Raw genomic sequence first — 20,595 nt, 5'->3', positions numbered from 1 at the left:
AAGCAGCAGCGAGGAAGCAGTGAAGAGCCTTTGTCTTCGGATCTGTCAGCCCAGCCCTCGGTTTCTGATTTCCCTTTCTAAACTCCACCAGGAATGCAGAACATAAGATATTCAGACTGCTTTCCTCTGGGACTCACAGAGTACCAAGTGGCTGCACAACAAACAGGAGGGAAGTGACAGCACTTTCCTAAAAACTTTTCACCGCAACACCCCGGTAGGCTGTTTGTTCTCTCTGCTCACTGATTACAGGCTGGGACGAGGCTGCCCTGGAACTGCACCATCAGAGATGACTTGGGAAGCCCTGAGGAAGCACCGTCTGAATCTTACTTTCCAGTGCTGGTCACCGTCTGATTGTGAACTGTGACGCACATGCAGGCAGGTGTGCAAAACATAAATACACCACTGGCAAGTGATCCAAAGGCAAGCCTGCTGTGTGGCCACCACTCAGAACTGGAGGACATATGTCCTGGCTCCCTGAGCCAGGCCCGAGTCACTACCACCAGACTCATTCTGAAACAACCCTTACTTTGCTTTCCTTTCAGTTTTACCATCTACGAGATAGGACTGAAATATACAGTGAGTACGTAAATTGAAAAGTTTGTTACAGTAAAAGACATTGCCATTAATCCCCATCAAAATACTCCCCTCACTTCTAACACACTCATCCCATCATTCACGCCGCTCTCTGAAGCAGCTCTGGAGTCTTCCATCCTGAGCATCTTTATGAGATGTGATAAAATACGGTGCATGCTGCCACCGCCAAGTGCCACCCAACCAAAAGGCAGCTCATGAAAACCTGACAGTGTGTCCCGTGCACCTCACTCACCAGATCTGGTACCATGTGACTTCCGGCTCTTCCCCAAAGTCAAAATGCCATGAAAGGTAACCGTTTTGAACTGATTCAGGACACTGAGGCAGCCATGACAACTAAAGACACTCATGAAAGAGGACTTTCAGACCTGCTTCAGAGAGTGGCAAGGACCACGGGATAAAAGCAAAAGGGAGTATTTTGAAAGGAATTAGCGACAATGTGTCCTTTACTGTAATAAAACTGTTGAAGAATTTGAACATACACTTCATTTTTTCCCCCAGTACCAGAGATTAAACTCAGGATCTTATGCTTGCGAGGCAGGTGTGGTACCATTGAGCTAAATCTCTGGCCCACATACTTCATTTTTTAATCACACTTTCTATGCACCCCAAAATATTACAGGACAGGTGTTCTTATTTTTTGAGCCTGATCTTGACGAATATGCAATAGCCCCTTCAGAATCTTATTTTTGGGCTGGACTTCATGGTTCATGGGTGCTCCATGTGGCTGGGTGGTTCATTCCTTTATATTGTGGCAGAATGTTTCATGATATGCCATTATAATATCCCACCTGCTACTGATGGCTCTGTACGGCATTGCTAGGTTTGGATAATTAGAAAAAACAATGCCACAAACATTATCAGACACATCTTGGTACATTCACACCTGAGATTCTCTAGGGGACAGACCCAGGGGTAGGACTGTTGCACCAGATTTCCTAGATACTGCTGAATGGTGGTGACAGGAGATCATCACACAGCAACTCTGAGTTCCTGGCATTCATGTTCTTGCCCATCCTAGCCACTCAGCAAGTTTAATATTTGACCATCTGTTCGATCCCCAGTACCAAAAAAATAAACAAATAAAATAAAATAAAATATTTGACTGTCTGATGTACAGTGCTAGAGGTTTTTAAACCTCTGTAGGCAAGATACCTTTCAGAAGTTTACAGAATATATATATGGTCTGTTTTTAATTTATAAGTAGTCAAATGTACAAATCTAAGGGACAATGTGATCATCAGTATCATACTTATGCAATCATTCTCTAGATCAAATATGTAATATTTTTACTCCCCAAGACAGTTCCTCGTGTCCCTCCTCCTTTCTCCTATTCTGACTTTTATCGGCGTGGAGTGGTCTCACCTGTTCTTGAGCTTGAACTCTTATTTCTGTGTAAGTCAGTTCACTGCTTCCAGCGGGTGTAACGCCCCACTGTTCGACTCTGCTGCAACTTGTGTTCCTGTGCTCCCACTGGTGGCCCTGGAGCACTTCCAGTTTGGGCTTTAGGAACAAAGCTCCCGGGCACAGGTCTTTTCTGTGGACATTTCTCGGGCACGGGTATACATACACCTAAGGCCAGGGCTGCCTGCTCGGAGGGAGGGGCCGCTGTGAGAAGCTGGTTCTCCAAAGGGTGTCCCACCTGCCTTCCCCGGAAGGGCGGGCTTCCTTCTAGCCACTTCATCATGGCTAGGGCTGCCATGGGACCTGTGCCCTCTGGACCTGGATTCTTGGGTTACTGTTTATCGTAGGAACCTCACTCCAGGCATGGGTGGGGCAGTCCACATATATTTGCACATTTCCTTTCCCGCTCCTATTTCTGCTAGGGGCCTACAGTGTCTCCAGCTGTCCTAGGACTCTGTCTAGAGTTTAATAGGACAAGCGGAGTGTCTCCGGGCAGGAGAAAAGGAAGGGAGACCAGGAATCAACTATTCAGGCGGGGAAGCTATTCTGCAAGCACAGTTCTGACCTCATCCTGTTGCTGTGGCCTGACAAGAAAAGCTTCCAGGAGCCTTGTTCTGGGGCATTATTCGAAGGATGTTTTGATGATGATTTATTTATCCTTTCATGATCGCTTTCTGCCTTAGAAAAGCCAGGAGAGGGAGGGCGGAAGGGGACATCAGCCTTCTCAAAACGGAAGATTCTGCTGTAGTGGAGGCAATTCTAACCCCCTCCTCGCCGCCACTGCTTCCAGGGAAGGAGAGCAGCCTGCCTGCACCTCACAGGGCGGAGAAAGGTGGCACCAGGAGGAGGGTGGGACAAGAGAGGCTCTCCACTACCAAGTCTCCTTCTGGGAAGAGAAGAGTGGTCTTCAGGTGCCTGGCCTGAGGGAGTGGTTTGTGTGTTGATGACTTCTGACAATAAGTAGCCGGCACACAAGCAGGCCAGTGGAATCTGCCGGTGCGTAAAAGAACAGAAAGTACATAATCCAAAAACTTGAGACCTGTGGCTACTCACAAGTGCTGTTGCTGTTTTATACAAAAGGTACTGTAAACATCCAAGACAGTGCGGAGCAGAGGACTGACAATTTCTCTCTAATCCTTTCCTCTCCAGCGGATGTTGGTGGTGGGGTAAATAAAATAACTACATTTTAGTGTTTCCATCTATTCCTCCATGGCAAATCACCTCACTTCTGTTCTCTTTCTATTTCTTCTTGGTTTTCAAGTTTGTAAAATTAACAATCTGCATTAAAAAGGATCAGATAAGAAACAGCATTTTGTGTCTGCATTCTTAGGCTCCCCACTCTTCAGCCACCACCCAAGAAGCAGGGCCTCCCTCCAGAGTATGCGCCCTCACAGGATGCCTCCATGCGCTCAGTCACTGCACACAGAGTTGAGCAGAGCTGTGCACAAGCCGCTGCGAGGAGCCAGAGACCAGCTGTGCCTTCCAGATGCCCCAGAGCCCACACCCAGCCACTGGGGGGCGCTCCAGCCAAGCCTTCACACAGGACTCCACAGGGCAGCCTTTGTTCCGGGCCTCTGCTGGGCCAGCCAAGCGGCTCTCAAACAAAGCGGCCTGCAGGTGCTCCCGGGTTTCCCTCTCTCCACCCTAGTTCCTGCTCCTTCTCCCCTTTATCGTTCCCAGACTGGAGGGCCCTGCCCAAAACCTCTTTTGCAGCAGGGTACAGTGGTGCATGCCTGTCTTCTCAGGACTCTGGGAGGCTGAGGCAGGAGGAGAGCAAGTTTGAGTTTGCCTGGGCAACTGAGTGAGACCTTGCCTCAAAATAAAAACTTTAAAAAGGGAGGGTGATGTTTGTCTTCCTACCCTTCCCCAGAGAGCTACCCTGGGTCTGTCTCCAACCAGTGCAAGGGCCTAGACTCATCTCCAGCAGTGCAGATCAAAAACAAATCACAAAAAAATTCTGCTTCACACAGGACTGAAGACAGGGCAGCAACTAATACAACAGATTACTCACTTGCCACTGAGCTGAAAGAACACATCAGATTCTACCTACCAAAAAAGAAGACACTTAATGAATGAGAAATTAACATGCTAAGATATGACTCCCAGGGCCAAAGAAATAAAAGCCATTTCCAAACTGCGACAGAAATCCGTATTGATTTTTCTCCTCATGCATCTCTGTCATCAGTCCCAAGCCAGGGACCCTGCGAAGGGTACAACTACTTATGCTCCTTTAAATTAACCGATCACACAAATCCCTCATGAGAGTTTCAAGTGAGATGTTTCTAGCTCCAACCAAAGTTCTTCTTGACTGTTTTAAATGTTTGCTCCCTTTCGGAAGATTGACATTTCCTTTCTTCTCCAGCAAAGAGAAAGCTGAGTGGGTTTTAGTCTCCTTCCTTAATCCAGTTTTGTGTTTCAGCAGTTTCACTTAGGTGCTCAGACATTTGTTTCCCTGACTTGGTCATTTGGCTGAGCACCTCCAGCGGCCAGGTACAGGGCGCCACCCCGATGTGGCCTGCAGCACTCCCGAGGGCTGTTCTTGGGAGGTGCACAGGGTAAATACACCAGTTCCTCCCAGTGTGCAGAAGTGCAATGAAGAAAGAAAGTGGAAGATGTGAGAGGGATGGGAGGTGTCGGGTAGGTTCATTAAGAAAGAACTTTCCGAGGAGTCATGATCTGCACAGACCTGGCGGCACACAAGGGAGGCGCCCTTCGTGTAAGCAGGGGAGACAGGAAACAGCAAAGGCCAGCAGGCACCACTCTGCGCCGGCAGCAGGAAGAGAAGGGCAGGGCTCCCTTCCTTCCCTTCCCCAGAGAGGCCCCTGGGTCTGTCCTCATCCACGCTCCCACTCCCTGGCTGCACAGAGTCTGGGCATGCAACCTATTTTTGCTGTATAAATAAACAAATTTTCTTTGCAGGTGATTATTTTTACAGGTGCCCCCCTCTGACTTCCCAGAACAGAGCAGGGTTGAAGCCACACCTCAGGCCTCTGCAACCCTCCAGTGCCAGGTAAAACATCCCCACATGCAATAGCTTACGCTCAATGTCTGTGTTCCTCTCAAAATTCACGTGCTGAAATCCTGCCCTGCCCCAAGGTGGTGGCATTATGTGGGGCCTCTGGGAAGTGACTCAGTAACAGGGACAGAGCCTTCATGAATCACGGCAGTGCCTATACTGACATGGAGACCTGCGAAGGATCAATGAAATCTTCCCAAAATGAGAAGCTGCGTGGGGTGTTTTCAGTCACCCTACTTTTTCTTTTACTTGGTTTATCATTTTTACTTGTTGCACAACTGAACAGTTTTAAGAATAGAACAATTAATCTACATCCTACTTGATCAAACCCTGTGTTTGTAAAGTTCAACAGAGCTGGCTCATATCGAAAGACAGTCCTCCCAAAAGGTGAGAAGACATTTTATCACAGCCGGGGGAATGAAGGGAAATTCATTATGGTTACTAATGCTATTTCTGTCAATGTCTTTGGAATTCTAATTAGATTATTAAAACTTTGCAAATCATTACATTAGATCTAGATTCCACACCTTACTGTGACAAGGGTACTTTCGAAATTCGAGGATCCTGATAGCACGGGTAATGATGCATTGCTGATAATAAAGTTGCAGGAAAATTCCTCCAATAAAAACCAGTTGGAAAAGACAGAGCTCATTTATCTTACTTTCTCTCCTAGCTTTGTGCCTTTCCTGTCCTACCAGCTGCGTGACGATGTTGAACCCCATGCTGTAATGCTTAATGGCTTGTCTTGGCTACTTATTTTTGTCCCCTAAATCTCAGAAGCAAATCAAAAAAATTATACGTGAAAGGACACTTCAAAGAAGAATATTTTTAGGAGAGAGATGAGACAAATGACAGGTTCAACATTTAAGAATAATATAGCACATCTCAGGGCATTTGATTTACAACATATGCATTCAAAGTGGTACCTGAAGAGAAACAAACGGCTGGCTGTTAACCCAGATCCATTTGCGGGTGATATATGGGCATGCTCTTTACCCATCAAATAGTGGGTCCAGTGCCCTTCACCATCAGCACATGAGGGATGGGTGTCATCGCTGTCCTCTGCAAGATAACCTGCTTCCTTTAGGTGGAGATCCGAGCCCTTCCCATTCCAGCAAAGGAAGTGTATGTGGCTTACTCACCATGATGAACAACTCCCTTCAGCCCATGGATAATGGGATCCAGTGCAGAATTGTCCCTCGGACTGACCTACATGTAAAGAAAACATGAGTGGTTAAATCTATTCTGGCATCAAACACAACAGTCTCAGTTTAATCTTCTAAAGAGAAGGGGGAAAACAGATGTTATCTAGCAAGTTGTGTAGGTCTCACATATACCATAGCTCTCACCAAATGTAGGAGATTTATGACACAATAAAACCAAGTGAGGAGGTCTAAATCAAAAGAAAGAAACTTCTCAGAATACATTATAACAGGAGAGAAATACCACAGTCCTAGCAAAATCTTAAAAAGCAACTGCGAGACTTTCTTCCTGCTTCGTTTTATTAAAAGTGGGGCCTGATCGGCTAAAAAGTCATTGAAAGTCATCAGAGAGCAATCCATCACTGACTGAATATTTCAATACCTTCTGGTGATTTTTTTCCCTTCCTTCTTAGAAAATGCATCAGTTCCCGGCCAGCCTGTCCTCCTTTGTCAGGATCCCAGCCCCCTGTGAAAAAATCCCACGGTAGAAGGGCCATCTGTAGGAGATGCTCAAAGCGAGACAGCGGGAGAGCAGCTCAAAGAGACAGTGTCTCCACCTTCACGTTCTGCTGGGCCTTTTGATGCCCCCAAAGCAGAGCCTATTTGGCCTAAATCCCACTGACTTTCCCATACTTCTTAGCAGAAATTCTCACTCTTGCCTTCATTTGAAGATTAAAATTTCACCACCAAATTACAATGATCATTTTTAGGTACTTTCTCCGAGCTATACCCTGAAATGTTTACAAATAAATGAAATGATGCTGGGAATTTGCTTCAAAATGACCCGAGTGGACAGCAGGGGGCGTGAGAGAGGCACAGATGCAGGGCAAGTCGCAAATCCATCCATCACTATGACCTTGGGTGATAAGCACAGCATGGGTCATGACATATTTTCTCCACTTTTGTGTTTAATTTTTTCCAAAATAAGGAGCTTTTCAAAATCCATTATCTGTGGTCAGCATAGCTCCTACCCACTTTGTTCCCCCTTCAGGGAGAATATTTACCATTAATCCACTCCTAACATAATGAAGTTGAGATGTTGATGAATCGCTCAATGTGTAGCAAGACTCAATTTGATGTTTCATGTTAGTTAATTCAGAGGAATCCAGAGCTGTCCCTAGGTGAAATTATAACACTCCTTCCTACCCTTATAGACTCTCTGCCTGACCTAGCTTGCTCTCTGATGATAACCCACACTTCACACTTTTCCTCCTGTCTTCTGCTTCAGCAGCTCCAGCTGAAGGCAGTGGTTGTCAGCTGAGGGCATTCTGCTCTCTAAGGGGACAAGTGGCCACACCCAGAGACACTTTTGGGTGTCACAAGTAGGGATGGAGGGGAAAGAGGAGAGGAGGAGCTACAAGCATCAAATGGGTAGAGGACAGAACTGCTGCTAAATACTCTATGACACTAGACGAGTAAAACTCATCTAAGAAAAACTGCCTGGCTGGGTAGGTCAGTGGTGCAGAGGGGAAAGTTGGCAGCCCTAGTGAGACAGATGCTTCAGGAGTTAACAGGGATTACCTCTGAATGTCTGGAGCCCCGAGTTATGCCCAATTCAGAAAACAGGTACCATTATGCACAGACTAGTAAAACAACATGAAACTTGGTAGTATGTCATAAACATTACAGGTATGGGGAAAAAAAGAATCAGTGAATAGGGACGCAGTGTAACAATCATAGGGACAGAAGTTCGGGAGTCGTTGAGTATGTCTCCAAATTGCCTGAGAAGAAGCTCAAGCCAGGAAGGAGTTTAATACACTCACCGAGGCATGAAGCACTCTTGAAAGATGAACACCAACTGAATACACAAAAGCAAAATGGTACCTGAAGAACTTCTGTTTGTGCCATAGCAAGTCAGTGATCCAAATGTGGTCAAAAAAGAAGTCACAACACAAGAAGGCAAAACTAGACAATCCAAAAAAAAAAAAAAAAAAGACAATCTAACCACTATTGCGGCTATGCATCCAAAGTCCAGAATAGAATAAAGTAAGAGCCTAGGGAAGAATCCCTTGTCACACTGAAGTTATAGGTAAAAAAAGTACTACGGTTTGGATGAGTGTCCCCAAAGGCACTACTGCAAGGTACTACTGCGAGGGGTGGCACCTTTAGGACAAGGGGCCTCACAAGGTATTTAGGTTATTGGGGGCATATGCTTGAAAGGAACTGCAGGACTCAAGGCTCTGCTGGCTCCCTGGCTTCAGAGGTGAGCCACTTTGCTCTGCCACACACTCCCACAAGGTGCTGCCTTCACTCCAGTCCATGGAATAGGGCCAACTGATCATGGAGTGAAACATCCACAACTGTGAACCAAAAGCAACCTTTTCCTTTGTAAGCTACTCACCTCAGGTATTTTGTTACAGTGACAGAAAACTGATTAGCACGCGGTCTCTGATTCAATCTGGTGGAGACACTCCTGCCGGTTTACTCTAGTACCTGTGGGAGGCCCTAAAGTGGCCCCAGATTCCTCCCATCCTTGCCACTTACACTCTTCACAATTGGACCTTGCCACTTCTCCATCAAAAGTGTGTATCAACTTCACCTCCCTTTGAAACTAGGTTTGTCCACATGACTTGCTTTGGCAAAGGAGAAATTAGGGAGTAGATGCAGACAGAGGCTCACAGGGCTTTTGGAATCCAAGGGTCACCAGGTGAGGAAGCCCAAGGTAGCCCACTGGAGGGTGAGACAGCACGGGGAGCAGATCCATCAGTCACAGCTGAGGTCCTCTAGGTGCACCCACCAGGCAGGCCAGTGTGTCCACAGGGGCCTCTGGCCTCTGCTGGGGAGACCCAGCTGAACAGCCCCAGCCATTTCTACCTGCCACTCTACAGAATTAGGAAATAATAAAAAGATTGTTCTTATAGCTAACTCGCATCATGTATTATACAGTAAAATTTAACAGCCTCTAAAAGTGTGTATAAGGAGCAGATAAGACACAGGCTATATTAATAATTTTCTTAACAAGTATAATTTTTGCTTATGCTTTTCCCCAAAGGTTTCTCAGTAAGACTGCATAGTGTAAGCCCGATGAGTTTATGTACTCCTCCAAAGCTGTCACCCATCCTGAACTACGGCACATTTCCAAGACACGCTGATCCAGCCACATCCCTGATTTAGGGTTCTGCAGCCTCAGTTATCTATGGCTGACTGTGGCCTGAAAACTTTAAATGGAAAAGTTCAGAAACAAAACAAGTTCTACGCTGTGCACAGTCTTCACTAGCATGATGCAATCTCATGCCCTCCCGCTCTCCGTGTCCAGAACAGAAAGCATCCCTCTGCCCAGTGTGTTCACGTTGCACCAGCGACCTGTCCCTCAGGCACTGCGGAGCGCTCTGGGTAATCAGACCAGCCATCATGATGTCACCATGCTGTGTTCCAGGAACCCTTATCTTACTTTATAGCAACCCCAAAATGCAAGAGTCTTGAGGCTGGCAAATTTGTTACAGTATATTGTTCTACTTGTTGTAAATTCCTTACTGTGACTAATACTGCATATAAATTAAACTTTACCACAGCTGTGTATATATAAGAAAAACACAGTAACACTGAGCTTAGCAACATCTGTGTTCAGGTCTCCCCTGCAGATGAGGGGGATTACGGTGCTCTCCTGTTCCACGCACACTGAGATGTTTTTCCACTGGGGCACCCTTTAATCCATAGGTATTTTCTGATGATGTGAAGGCTCAAAGAAAGTGTTCCTCATCTTGCATGACTGACACCTACAGATAGTATCTGCAGGCCACACAAGAGGAAAATAACCAGGCAGCCTAATCCAAGTTCAATTTCTGTTCACTTGTGATCACAGCATCGCTGTGTGCAAAACTGAGACGTGGCCTCATTTGAGCTCAAAGACCTGATCCTATATTCTAAACAACCCTATAAATGGCAAGCCTGCTACACTGTCCATTTGGCTGGATGACCTCTATTGCTGGTGTGTATAGCTGGGGTTCCTAAGATGAATGAGGAGAAAGAGAGAGAAAGTAGAGTTTGTTAGCTTGTCAGAGAAACTTACTAATAATACTGAGCTCATTCTCTCCATTCTCTTGTCTGCATCTTGCTTCCAGAACTCAGGGTGGGGAATCCAAATCGCATGCTAATAAGTAGATTTGTTCCAGTGAGGCACAACCCTAACTGAAATAATCCCTTCCACTATTTCAATCAATTTGCCACTTAAAAAAATCGTGAACATAAGCTAAGCAATTTGGCAGCTTTTACTATGATGACAGTGGAGAACAGTGTCTTAACAACATGCATTTACATTCTGCTCTCCGCCCAGGTTAGAGGAGGCCAAGACAGGGTGGAAAAGGAGAATTCTGAATCAGGCATGCACCCCTGAAGCTGCATGCTCTCCTCTGTACAACAGGGACCCAGTTTCACAGTGTTCTCAGACACAATACAGCACAGACTATAATGCTGAATACAAAAGTAGCACCCACAAAGAGGTGGGTAAAATTGGGCAACAAGCTAACCTAAATGCGCAAATGTAAATGAATGTTGAACAACAGCATTTTTATCGCTGATTTTCTCAATGTGTTTGGCTCTCAAAGTAATACCTCTTTGAGCTCAAATTTCTGAAGATCCAAATTTATGTTTTATTTGACATCCACTTGATTTTATAATATTCTGCTCCTTTTAAAGCCTCACAAAGAGTTTTCCTGGCTCTTAAAACTTGCTTCCTTCTACTTTAAGATCAAAGGAGTTACGCAGTAATATTGAGAAGGCAGCAGTTGCACAAATGAGCTTAAAATGGACTAAAAGAAATAGAACACCCCCCCCCCCCGCCCATCATGTTGGGCTCTCATCACAGACCTTTGCTCCTGGCACTTCCATTTTAGAGCAGCTTTCATAGCATTAGTCATCTACAAAAGGATGGCATACGAACCTGACAGAGGGCTGTGGGTTAAAGCTTTCCAGTTGTTGTCTTTCAGTAAATCCAAAATACATAGGGACACTGGCAGTGCGAACACTATGGCCTGTAGGTCTGGACTACAGGCCAAATACACATACATGCTGATCAAATTTAAACTCTGTAAAATCTAATTTTCAAATAATAGCTCACCATATGGATCCAACCAATTATGAAATTAGTGGTCAACTTATCAATAATACATAGACATATGCTTATAGTCCAGGTTCTACAAGAAGACCTGCATTTACTCCTGCCCGAAGCCAAGGGAGACAGAGGCCCGAGGCCGCATCAGACCGCATGTACCCACATCCAGATCTGCACAGCCATTTCATTTTCCTGTCCCCTGTGCCATTTGGCCCTTGTCATGGATTCTAACAATTTTTGATCTATTAAGTCCTGGCCATCTGCTAAATAGGATGGCCAAGACAACCTACTTGCCTCGAATCCGACATCGCCAGCTGCTCCTTTAGTCCCATAAATGTCACACCCGGCCAATACACCCTTGTGAGAGGAAGGATTTATGCCCGCTGAGGGGAGATGGCCACCACACTGACCATGGCTGCAGGGGAATGTGACAAACAGCTGGGCCAGACCCTCTGCACGCCCCTCCTGCGTTGCATGACGATGATCCATCCTCCCTGATGGTAGCAGGTAACTGTGGCTTCAGACACTCAAGCTCCTGAGCAGGACAAAGGCGAGTGCTTTTCATCCCATTGATTTCACACTGGCCTCTCTTCTCCTCTGTGTCTCTGACCTAACTGGCCACACACAGAGGACACCATGGCTTCTTTCACTCAGAATCCAACACCTGGGTTGCCATTCACTAGATTTTGGGTTAAACTGCTGTCAAGAACTTCCTGCTACAAGCCATTTGTGAGCTGGCCCTGCTCACACCAGTGTACTTCAGTTAGCCTTGCCAGGGCACTGACCACTTAGGCAGCCTCTCTGTGCTCAAGAAGACGGCTGCAGCATTAAACCACTGACTGCTGAGCTACACTGGAAACACCCTCCCCTTCCTGGCTCTTGTACAGGAATATTACTTTCCCAGTGTAACTTTTCTTTCTTCCCCCTTGACATCCAAAGTCACTTTCTCCACTCCTGACTGTCAAGATCCCCAAAACACAATCAGAGTGTGGGTGCATTTAGCACCCCAAATTTGCCACCCAATAGTGTCAGAGGGGCAAGCAAGCGTGAACCCGGTTTGGAGGGAGGGAGGTGTGGCAGAGGAAAGGAGCCCTGCAGAACAGCTTCATCCTCTGAGGGCCCAAGTAACCATGTGTGGATTCATGGCCTGGAGGCTGGCTTCAGTTCTGACTCCCACAATCCCAGGATCCCCGCCGAGCCTCCTCTGACAGATAGGCACAGCACCGCCAAGGCCCTCAGTGGAGAACCGGCCCAGGCAGAGGGGAAGGAGCGGCCTGGGATCATCATCACCCCTTTCCAGCACCGACAGAGGCAGACTCCGCAGAGGGGAAAGCTCCTAATTCCTCCACCATGGGGAGGACTAATATGAGAAGGAAACACAATTATAAATGCTAATAGGATTCACCCCCCAGCCCCAAGTGGAGCTGAGCACTGACATGGCTTACTCACCGTGGCTTCAGAATACTGGTGGAAACTAGCAGATTCACCAGTTACACACCTCTAGGGAACTGAGGTGAGGAGGAGCCAGAGAGAGCCACTGGGGAAAGAAACTCTGTGCCCTTGTTCTACTTAAACCCACCCTTCTCTGTGCCCATCTGCCTGTCCTCCTGTCGGATGTGCCTTGGTACTTTCCACTACTGGAAACCCAGCCCCTGTAGGGTACCAGCAAGGCCGGGAGCAGGCTTGTTCAGTTGCAGGTGATGCCAGAAGCTAGTCTCGCTGTCACTGCCATAGAGATTTCTTATTTCCATGGCTATCACACCGTTCTGGGTTAGGTACACAATTCCATCGCTCTGGCTCTGAATTCACCCAACACTCCGTCTCACAGCAAAAGCACATGGAGGGAGTGGTAGGCAGACCAGGACATCTGGCTAACGGTACTTTCTATAGGGGCCACATGGGGATGTTTGTCGGCTACATTTCTAAGGCTCTCTGCCTCACAGCCAAGACAGCAATAGGGAGGTCTTTACACCAGCACCTAACAGGGTCCCTGAACCCCCTGTCTCATCCTTGGCGATCTTCTCAAAGTAAAAGGGTTCTGCTGAACCAGAAAGAACCAAAGAAGTTCCATCCTAGCAAAGGATGACCTACAGTCTTAAGCTACAATCCAAACCATTTCATACTGATATTGTCATGACCTTTGAATTAAAAAGAAAAAAAGTATGAGGTCTGGGGGAACCTGGGGCAAAAGAAGCTTACTTCAGGTTCAGTGACTCTGCCTGCAAGTTTCTCTCGATGCGGTGTGTGGTGCTGGACAATTCTGACTTTCCCTTGTTAATAATCCTGCCATGCACTGAAAAGCCCCAACAATATCAAAAGCTTAGGGGAGAAAGCAGAGCCGACTGTTTCCATGCGTAGCAAGTGACTTCAACCAAAACACATTAGACATGAACTCTCACCTTTGCTTTTTCATTCTGTTGCAGCAAAAAGCTACTCGGGGTACTCCATTTACAAAAGACTCGAATCCAGAAAGTGCTGTATGGGGACTGCTTGAAATCTCTACCACAAATGCAGCAAGAGAAATATAAGAGACGAGGCATATAGGATCACAGGGGTTGCCAGACTGATCCTTCTGCTGGAAAAATGCCTCCTCCGGAATAGCTAAGGTCATCACTTTGCATTATTAGATGCTCTGGCTGAAGACTAGGTAAGTGTCCAACTGGTATCATATATAAAATATTAAAATTGGGCTGCGGCTCAGTGGTAGAGCACTTGCCTGGCATGTGCAAGGCCCTGAGTTCAATTCCAAGCACATATGCGCACACACACACGCACACACACATACACACACATACACACACACACACACACACACACACAAACTCAATGTTAAAAATGACCTGACAGTTTGTATAAAGAGGTGACAGCGTGGGAGGGGTTCTGATAGTGCTCAGAGCCCACACTGTAAGACTCAGCTCTTAAGCTCATTCTCTCAACAAATATGAGGGTCTACTGCAGACCGTGGTGCTGACTCTAACTGGACCTCAGTTTGAGCTCTGACTCCAGGGGTTCAGGCCCCGTGTAGTCTCCCCCTGAGGGTGGGCTGGATGGAGAGGCTTACTTTAATCCAGTAAATGAAGCAAAGGCAATGGGACATCACTTCTGTGATTCGGATACAGGAAAGTTCAAACTCCATCCAGTAGGAAGGAGGTAACACTCCCACTGTGCTGAGATTGCATGCTCTGGCGGAGGAAGGGGTCCAGCTGGGGGTCACATGACAAGGAACCACAGGTGGCCTCTGGCCAGCAGCTAAGGGATAACTGAGCTCCTCAGTCAACCAGCCCCCGAGGATCTGAGTGCTGCCCACACCCTGAGTGAGCTGGAAAGTGGACGGGTCCCAGAGGAACTTCTAGACACCCCCTCAGCCCAGCTGACCTGTCTGCAGCCTGGTGAGAACCCTTGAGTCACAGGACCCATGGAATATGGGCGACAACACGTGTACTGTTTTAAGTGGCGAGGTTTGTAGCAATTTGTTTACACAGCAAGAGACAACCATGGGGTAGGACCTGGACAGTGGAACAGGATATGGCACTGAACAAATCACTGTTCCTCCCGAGGGAGCCAGCAGTCTAGTGTGACCTAGGACGAGGGCCTCCTGTCCCGTCCTATCCTGTCCTCGGCTCTCCAAAGGCTGTCCCCGGCCCGAGCAGGCCCTCGCCTTTCCTGGACCTCAGCAGCTCTGCTCTGCCACGGCCTCTGGAGTCGGGGGAGAAGCAGTGTGTTCAGAGGATAGCTTTCCAATCAGACAAATCTGGCAAAAATGATGAGCAACCCCCACAAGGAGCAAATAAACATCCATAATCAGTTGTGAGACAAAGAATTTTCAGTAACTTATGTTTAAGTGAACAGAAAACCAGGACACTACCATGTGAAACCTAATGCCTGGCGCACAAACGGCGCTCCAGAGCAAGATGCAGGCCGCAGTACGGCAGCAGGAGCAGCCCAGGCTCCAGGTTCACGGTGAGCAAACACCACACAGGAGGCAGAGTTTTGGACGGGGAATTCCTATTCAGTATTTACTCTGCAGCACTGAGTGATTGCTCCATGAATGTCACCTCTGAAGATTGATTAGGCATCAATTCACTCTTCTAAGCAGTACCTCATGGCCACCCCCTAGGCCACTGCCTGAAGGGGAGAGACTTGGGTCCACATCAGCGTCCTCTGAAACAACTCTGTCACCTGTCCAGAACTCTGCACATCACTCACATACAAACCCTGAAAACTGATCTCAGGGTGACCATTAAAGCTATTTGAGCATTGGACTTAAGACTCTTAGTTAAGCAACATTTCTGGGGCTACAAGTAGATTATTTCAGGGGACAGACATCCATTAATCCACTAATTAGAGGAATTCCTCTCCAGTAAGAGACAGTTAAAATGAAGTCCAGCTCCATCACAGAGAGGACTCAGATTAGTACCAACTGAACAGTTTGGCTTGTATTTAAAATGCACCTGAGTTTAACAGAGGATAAAATTAAACTGCAATGCGGGAAGACACTCTCTCCCACTGGGCCTTGATTGATGGAAAGCGCCATTTGTAGCAGAACAAAATGGAAAACCAGAAAGTTTGTTCCCAGCAATCACTGCCTCACTGGGCCAACTTTCTCTCCTTTGAGAAAATAATATGACTTCTCCACAGACCATGCAGTCTACTTATTTAAGCAACAGTGCTCTGGTGCTTTCAATTCCTCTCATAGTGCAGTTGGAAAAACGGCCCCAGTGGGAGACGCAAGACAGAGGTGACATTTAACCAGGGAGAGGCTTATCACCCCAACGTGCAGTTGACAAGGACCTGGGAACATGTAATTCCCTCTAAAAAGCATACATGGATCTCTCGGCACTGAATGCAATCAGGTCATTTCCAGCATGATGAGTTGGGTACGTAAGACAGCAGTGGTTAAGGGCAGGATTTTTGAAACCAAGTTGAAAGACTCCCTGCTCTTCTACTTAACAGTTATGCAATTCTGAGAAAGGCCACTACAATCTAGTTTTGCCTCAGTTTCCTCATCTGCAGAATGGGGATTACTCCTAATCTCACGGGACCGGGAAGAGGCCGGAGTGAGTCTGTAGCACAGTCCCTTATACATCTAAGATTCCAAACACGGTGGCTTGCAGCCCTTCTCCCATGGAGACCAGCATGCCCGGCTGGGAACTCCAGGCACACACAGATACACACAAAGACCCAACACACCCTGACTTCCACTTACAGACAGACCAACTGTGCTGAGCTACATTCGGTCCATCACGACCCCTCACCACCACCCTGATCCTGCATCTCCAAATCTTTCGTTTCAATAAATGGTGTGATATTTTCGCCCAGCAGACCAAATCTTCAAACCTGGGAGTAATTTTGATTCTTCCCTTTCTTGTCATTCCCACATCCAATGCTTCAGAAATTCTGAAGATCCTGCTCCCGGGTCTTGAATTTGTATCCCCTCCTCTCCAACTGCTCCACCCTAATTCCAGTCTGGGCCACCGCCACCCTGAACTCAAGCCACTTCCAACACCTTCCCCCACTGGTCGCACTGCTCCCTCTGCGCGTCCTCAGTTCCTTTCCTGTGTAACAGACCAGGGGTTCACATCCTGCCCACCACAGTCACCCTTGTAAGCTGAAAACTAAAGGCCCAAACCGAAACGATGACAGAACTGAGGACTCCTACAGTGTGGCAGGGGCAGCTGGATTTAAAAGCTCTCCACATGACTCTGACACTGGGCAGGATGAGAGCCAGTGAGTATGGTGATCTAATGCCAACACACGCCTGGGCCACAGCTCTCCAGGTGTGGGCTCGCCCCACCTCCAGATTCTATCGGTGCCTCCCACGGGTCACTGCCAGCACCCACGGGCCTCCTGCCTCTTCCTGGGGCGCTCTGTGCATTTCACCGCCTGTAGGGCTCTGCCCTGCCACTCTCTGCTGAGAATGCTCCTCTGTCAGCTCCCGTGCTGAGGTCACAGAAGGAACAGGTTTGTGCAGAGCACTCTGCCCAACAGTGTGTGTGGTGTAGTGTGACATATAAATTGCTTTCTCTGAAACTTCAAAATGATTTTTTAAATTATTGCCTTCTAGCTTCTCAAGGTTGCCAAGTAGCTGACCCACATTTAAGTTGGGTGGCAACAAGAGGTCTCACTAAGAAACTCAAAGACAAAAAGGTCCTCGTTTATCTGTGAACACTGAGGCCACAGATGAAGTGTAGACAGTGGTTTACCTTCACCTTTGTTTTTTCTTTTGCACAATACGGACCGAACCCAGGCCCTCTGCACTGAGCTACATCCCCAGACCTTTGGGTTATTTTTTATCTTGAGACAAGGTCTTGTTAAGTCGCTAAGTTACACAGGCTGCACTTGAGTTTGTGATCCTCCTGCCTCGGCATCGGTGGGATCACAGGTGGATATCACCATGCTCAGCTGTGATTTACTTTTCAACTCAAGTTTTAATTGAGACATAACACAAAACAAATACACAAATCCTAAGCCCACTTGCATCTGGGTGAATTTTCATACTGTACATATCCATCAACCTCAGCTGGGTAAAGACAGACATTTCCAATATCTTACGAGTCCTCTAACTCCTCCAGTCAGACCCCCATAGTCCACACATACCCACCATGACATGGGTCATAACCAGTCCCTTGTTGCAACTGCTTTCCGTCATCACCACGCGGGTGACTCTCACCCACGTTTTCTGTGCATCAGTAGCTCACTGTTACTGCGGTAGAGAATCCCATCATATGCATATACCATGCTCGATTCATCTAATGACATGCTGGCAGAAAACTTTATCTTTGTGCTTTAGAACCCACTGCCCCGCTGATGCAGTTTATGGAAAGAGGGTTTTCAATAATAAAGCACATCAGGAAAGGAAGCAGCACTGCAGTGACAATGAATTTGGACTTTATTCCAATGGTGCCCAAAGGCATGTGCCCAGGGTCAGCACCCACCCCGTGGGCATGGGGGCCAGACAGGCTCCCCATCCCAGGCACGTGTGAGCAGCACCAGCCCCCAGGCTCGAGTTCCTGACCCCTGCCAGACGATGACCTTGGGAAAGTCACTTCCGAGACACTAGGCTCCCTCACTTGCAAACAGACACAGCATTAACCTGTCAGCTGGTATGAGAACTGATACAACAACCTAGTGAGTGAATACGCCTCTCAAGATACTGGCTGTCTCCACAGTTCCTGGATTGCTTGACTGCTAAACAAAAATAGTAACTTGGGGTGCAGCACTATGCCGGGGACTGAACCCAGGGCCTTGTCCATGCTAAGCACATGCTCTGCTCTGCACTGAGCTACAGCCCCAGCCTGCATGCTCATTTTTTTAAAACACCTTCTTGATCCCATTCTCTCCCGCTATCAGAATGTGTCTTGGCTCAATCAACACCAGGTCTGCAAGAGTTAGACCCTCTAATCTAACTTGAAATTGTTAGGCACTGTTAAGGAATTAATCATGCTGACTTCAAGCAGATATATAAGCAATATACTAATTCTCTTCTTTGGGTTTAACTTCCCAGTAGAGAGCAGATGTGAGTTTTGCTTCTTTTCTTCCTTATCAATAATGTTTCATGGAGAAGTAACCCACCCGGTTATATTCCCAACCCCTTGAAAATCTGTTGATATATACTACAGAATACAATTTCAGATGGGAGTCTGCACCAAAGATAAACACTCTTTTTAATCTCCTGAGGGAAAGGAGAATTTTATGTATGTGATTTTTAGTCATCTGCATTAATGCTGAAAAGATAAGCCAATAGGAAGGTTATCTGCAAATTGTAGGGACCCTGTACACCACCTCTACTGAACCCTGTGGGAGACGAACATTCTGTCTTGTTGGTAGTCAGGCCACTAGGGTACAGAATAATCAGGAGGTAGGATGATAAGAGAAGAGGCAAACGTGATGATGGTCTGAAAATCTATTATTTTCTGGATGCCCTAGAAATCTATAAGCTTTGAGTACACCTTGGTACAACTGAAGCATTCAGCTGAGTCCCATGTCAGCAAGGCTCTGTCCCCTACTACTAGCCCAAGAGTGGAAATTACCAGTGCGTTTTGGGTTTAAAAACAGTGACTTTTAAAATTAACTTCATAAACTGGAAACTGGATAAAGATGATGTGTTTTTATAAAATGGAGTACTACTCAGCCATAAAGAACAAGAAACTAGAGGCATTTATAGCTAAATGGCCATCCTCTTAAATGAAATAAATAGGACACACATGTGTAAATACCGAATAGTTTTTCTAGTGTGAGAAAATGAAAGTGTAATAAGGGTGAAAATGATTAAAATGAATAACTGATAATTTGAAATTGGAAAAGGTTCAAAGGTATAGGGGTGGCAGGAGGGGAAGGGGAAAGGAAAAATTATGAGAAAGAAAAAAAAATGGAAACAAAGTCTATGTAAAGAGGGAAGGGTGGTGGGGGTGAAGGGTGCACAGGTAATGGGGAAAAAATAAGAACTAAGATACATCATGTACAGGTACAAGCACCCATGATAAATGTAAATGTATTGTATGCCTAAAATGTACCAATTAATATATAAATTAAAAAATTTTAAAAAAATAAAATGAACTTCATAGGTGTCAACAGTCCTTTTTCTTACTGACTTTCTCGATCACTTAAAAATCTACCATATGTAAAGGACACCAGCTAAGGAAAAAGACTTGCTAATACCACAAGAACCCTGAGAGTTACAACAATGATGCCAAACAGGAAATGCCCAGGGTGATAGCCCATCCGGGTGTTGGCGTGCTTGGTTAGGATGGTGCAATAGGCTTTTACAATTAAAACTAAGTATATTCGCAGAGGTAGGAAATCTACTTTCAAGAATTAATATAAAGAAAATAACTTGCAAAGAGGGTATGGGTACAACCAAGTGACTACAACCCTTCAGTGTGTTCACTACAGGAGTGAAAAACTGAAACTACTGAAATATCCATTAGTAGCTAATTAGTTAAATAAATGATGGTATCACCATCCAGCTTAACAGTCTGCAGTGGTTAAAAAATGTTAAGGAAAATCTGTGTCTGCTTACACCCAGACATGCTAGGACATATTTCTAGGGTCAGAACCACTTTATAATTGAGTTTCATCTTATTTAGGTAACGTATTTATAAATGCTTTTGAAACTGTGACAGCAGAAAGAGCAAACATCCATTCATTCTAGAAGGTGGGATCAAAGGCATCCACATTTCACCTTCTCCTCATTAGAGCTTCATCTTGTTTGAAATCTACACAGGCATGATTACTTTCAGAACCACAAAAAAGTTTTTGAAAGTTATTATATTCAAATGTGGATATATTTTGAATATTGACAATGATGGATAATTACAAAATTTGATGTTGGA

The 20,595-nt window shown here is 46.2% G+C and overlaps 1 protein-coding gene across 9 annotated transcripts in view; it reads right to left on the bottom strand.

Annotated features, from left to right (window-relative positions):
* Ptprg (protein tyrosine phosphatase receptor type G) overlaps positions 1-20,595 on the bottom strand; it is a 674,743-nt gene that overhangs the window by 151,137 nt on the left and 503,011 nt on the right. For all 9 annotated transcript variants that reach the window (XM_087181616.1, XM_087181619.1, XM_087181612.1 and 6 more), the window contains one exon: positions 6,154-6,220. In XM_087181616.1, the coding sequence (XP_087037742.1) occupies positions 6,154-6,220 (67 nt within the window). The remainder of the gene's footprint in view (positions 1-6,153; positions 6,221-20,595) is intronic.

The sequence above is a fragment of the Heterocephalus glaber genome, unplaced genomic scaffold (assembly GCF_053883595.1).
Source record: "Heterocephalus glaber isolate CG9 unplaced genomic scaffold, H.glaber_assembly_v1.0 deba00001472, whole genome shotgun sequence".
Lineage (NCBI taxonomy): Eukaryota > Metazoa > Chordata > Mammalia > Rodentia > Bathyergidae > Heterocephalus > Heterocephalus glaber.
Note: the sequence above shows the minus strand (reverse complement) of the source record. Positions and strands in the feature narration are given on the sequence as shown.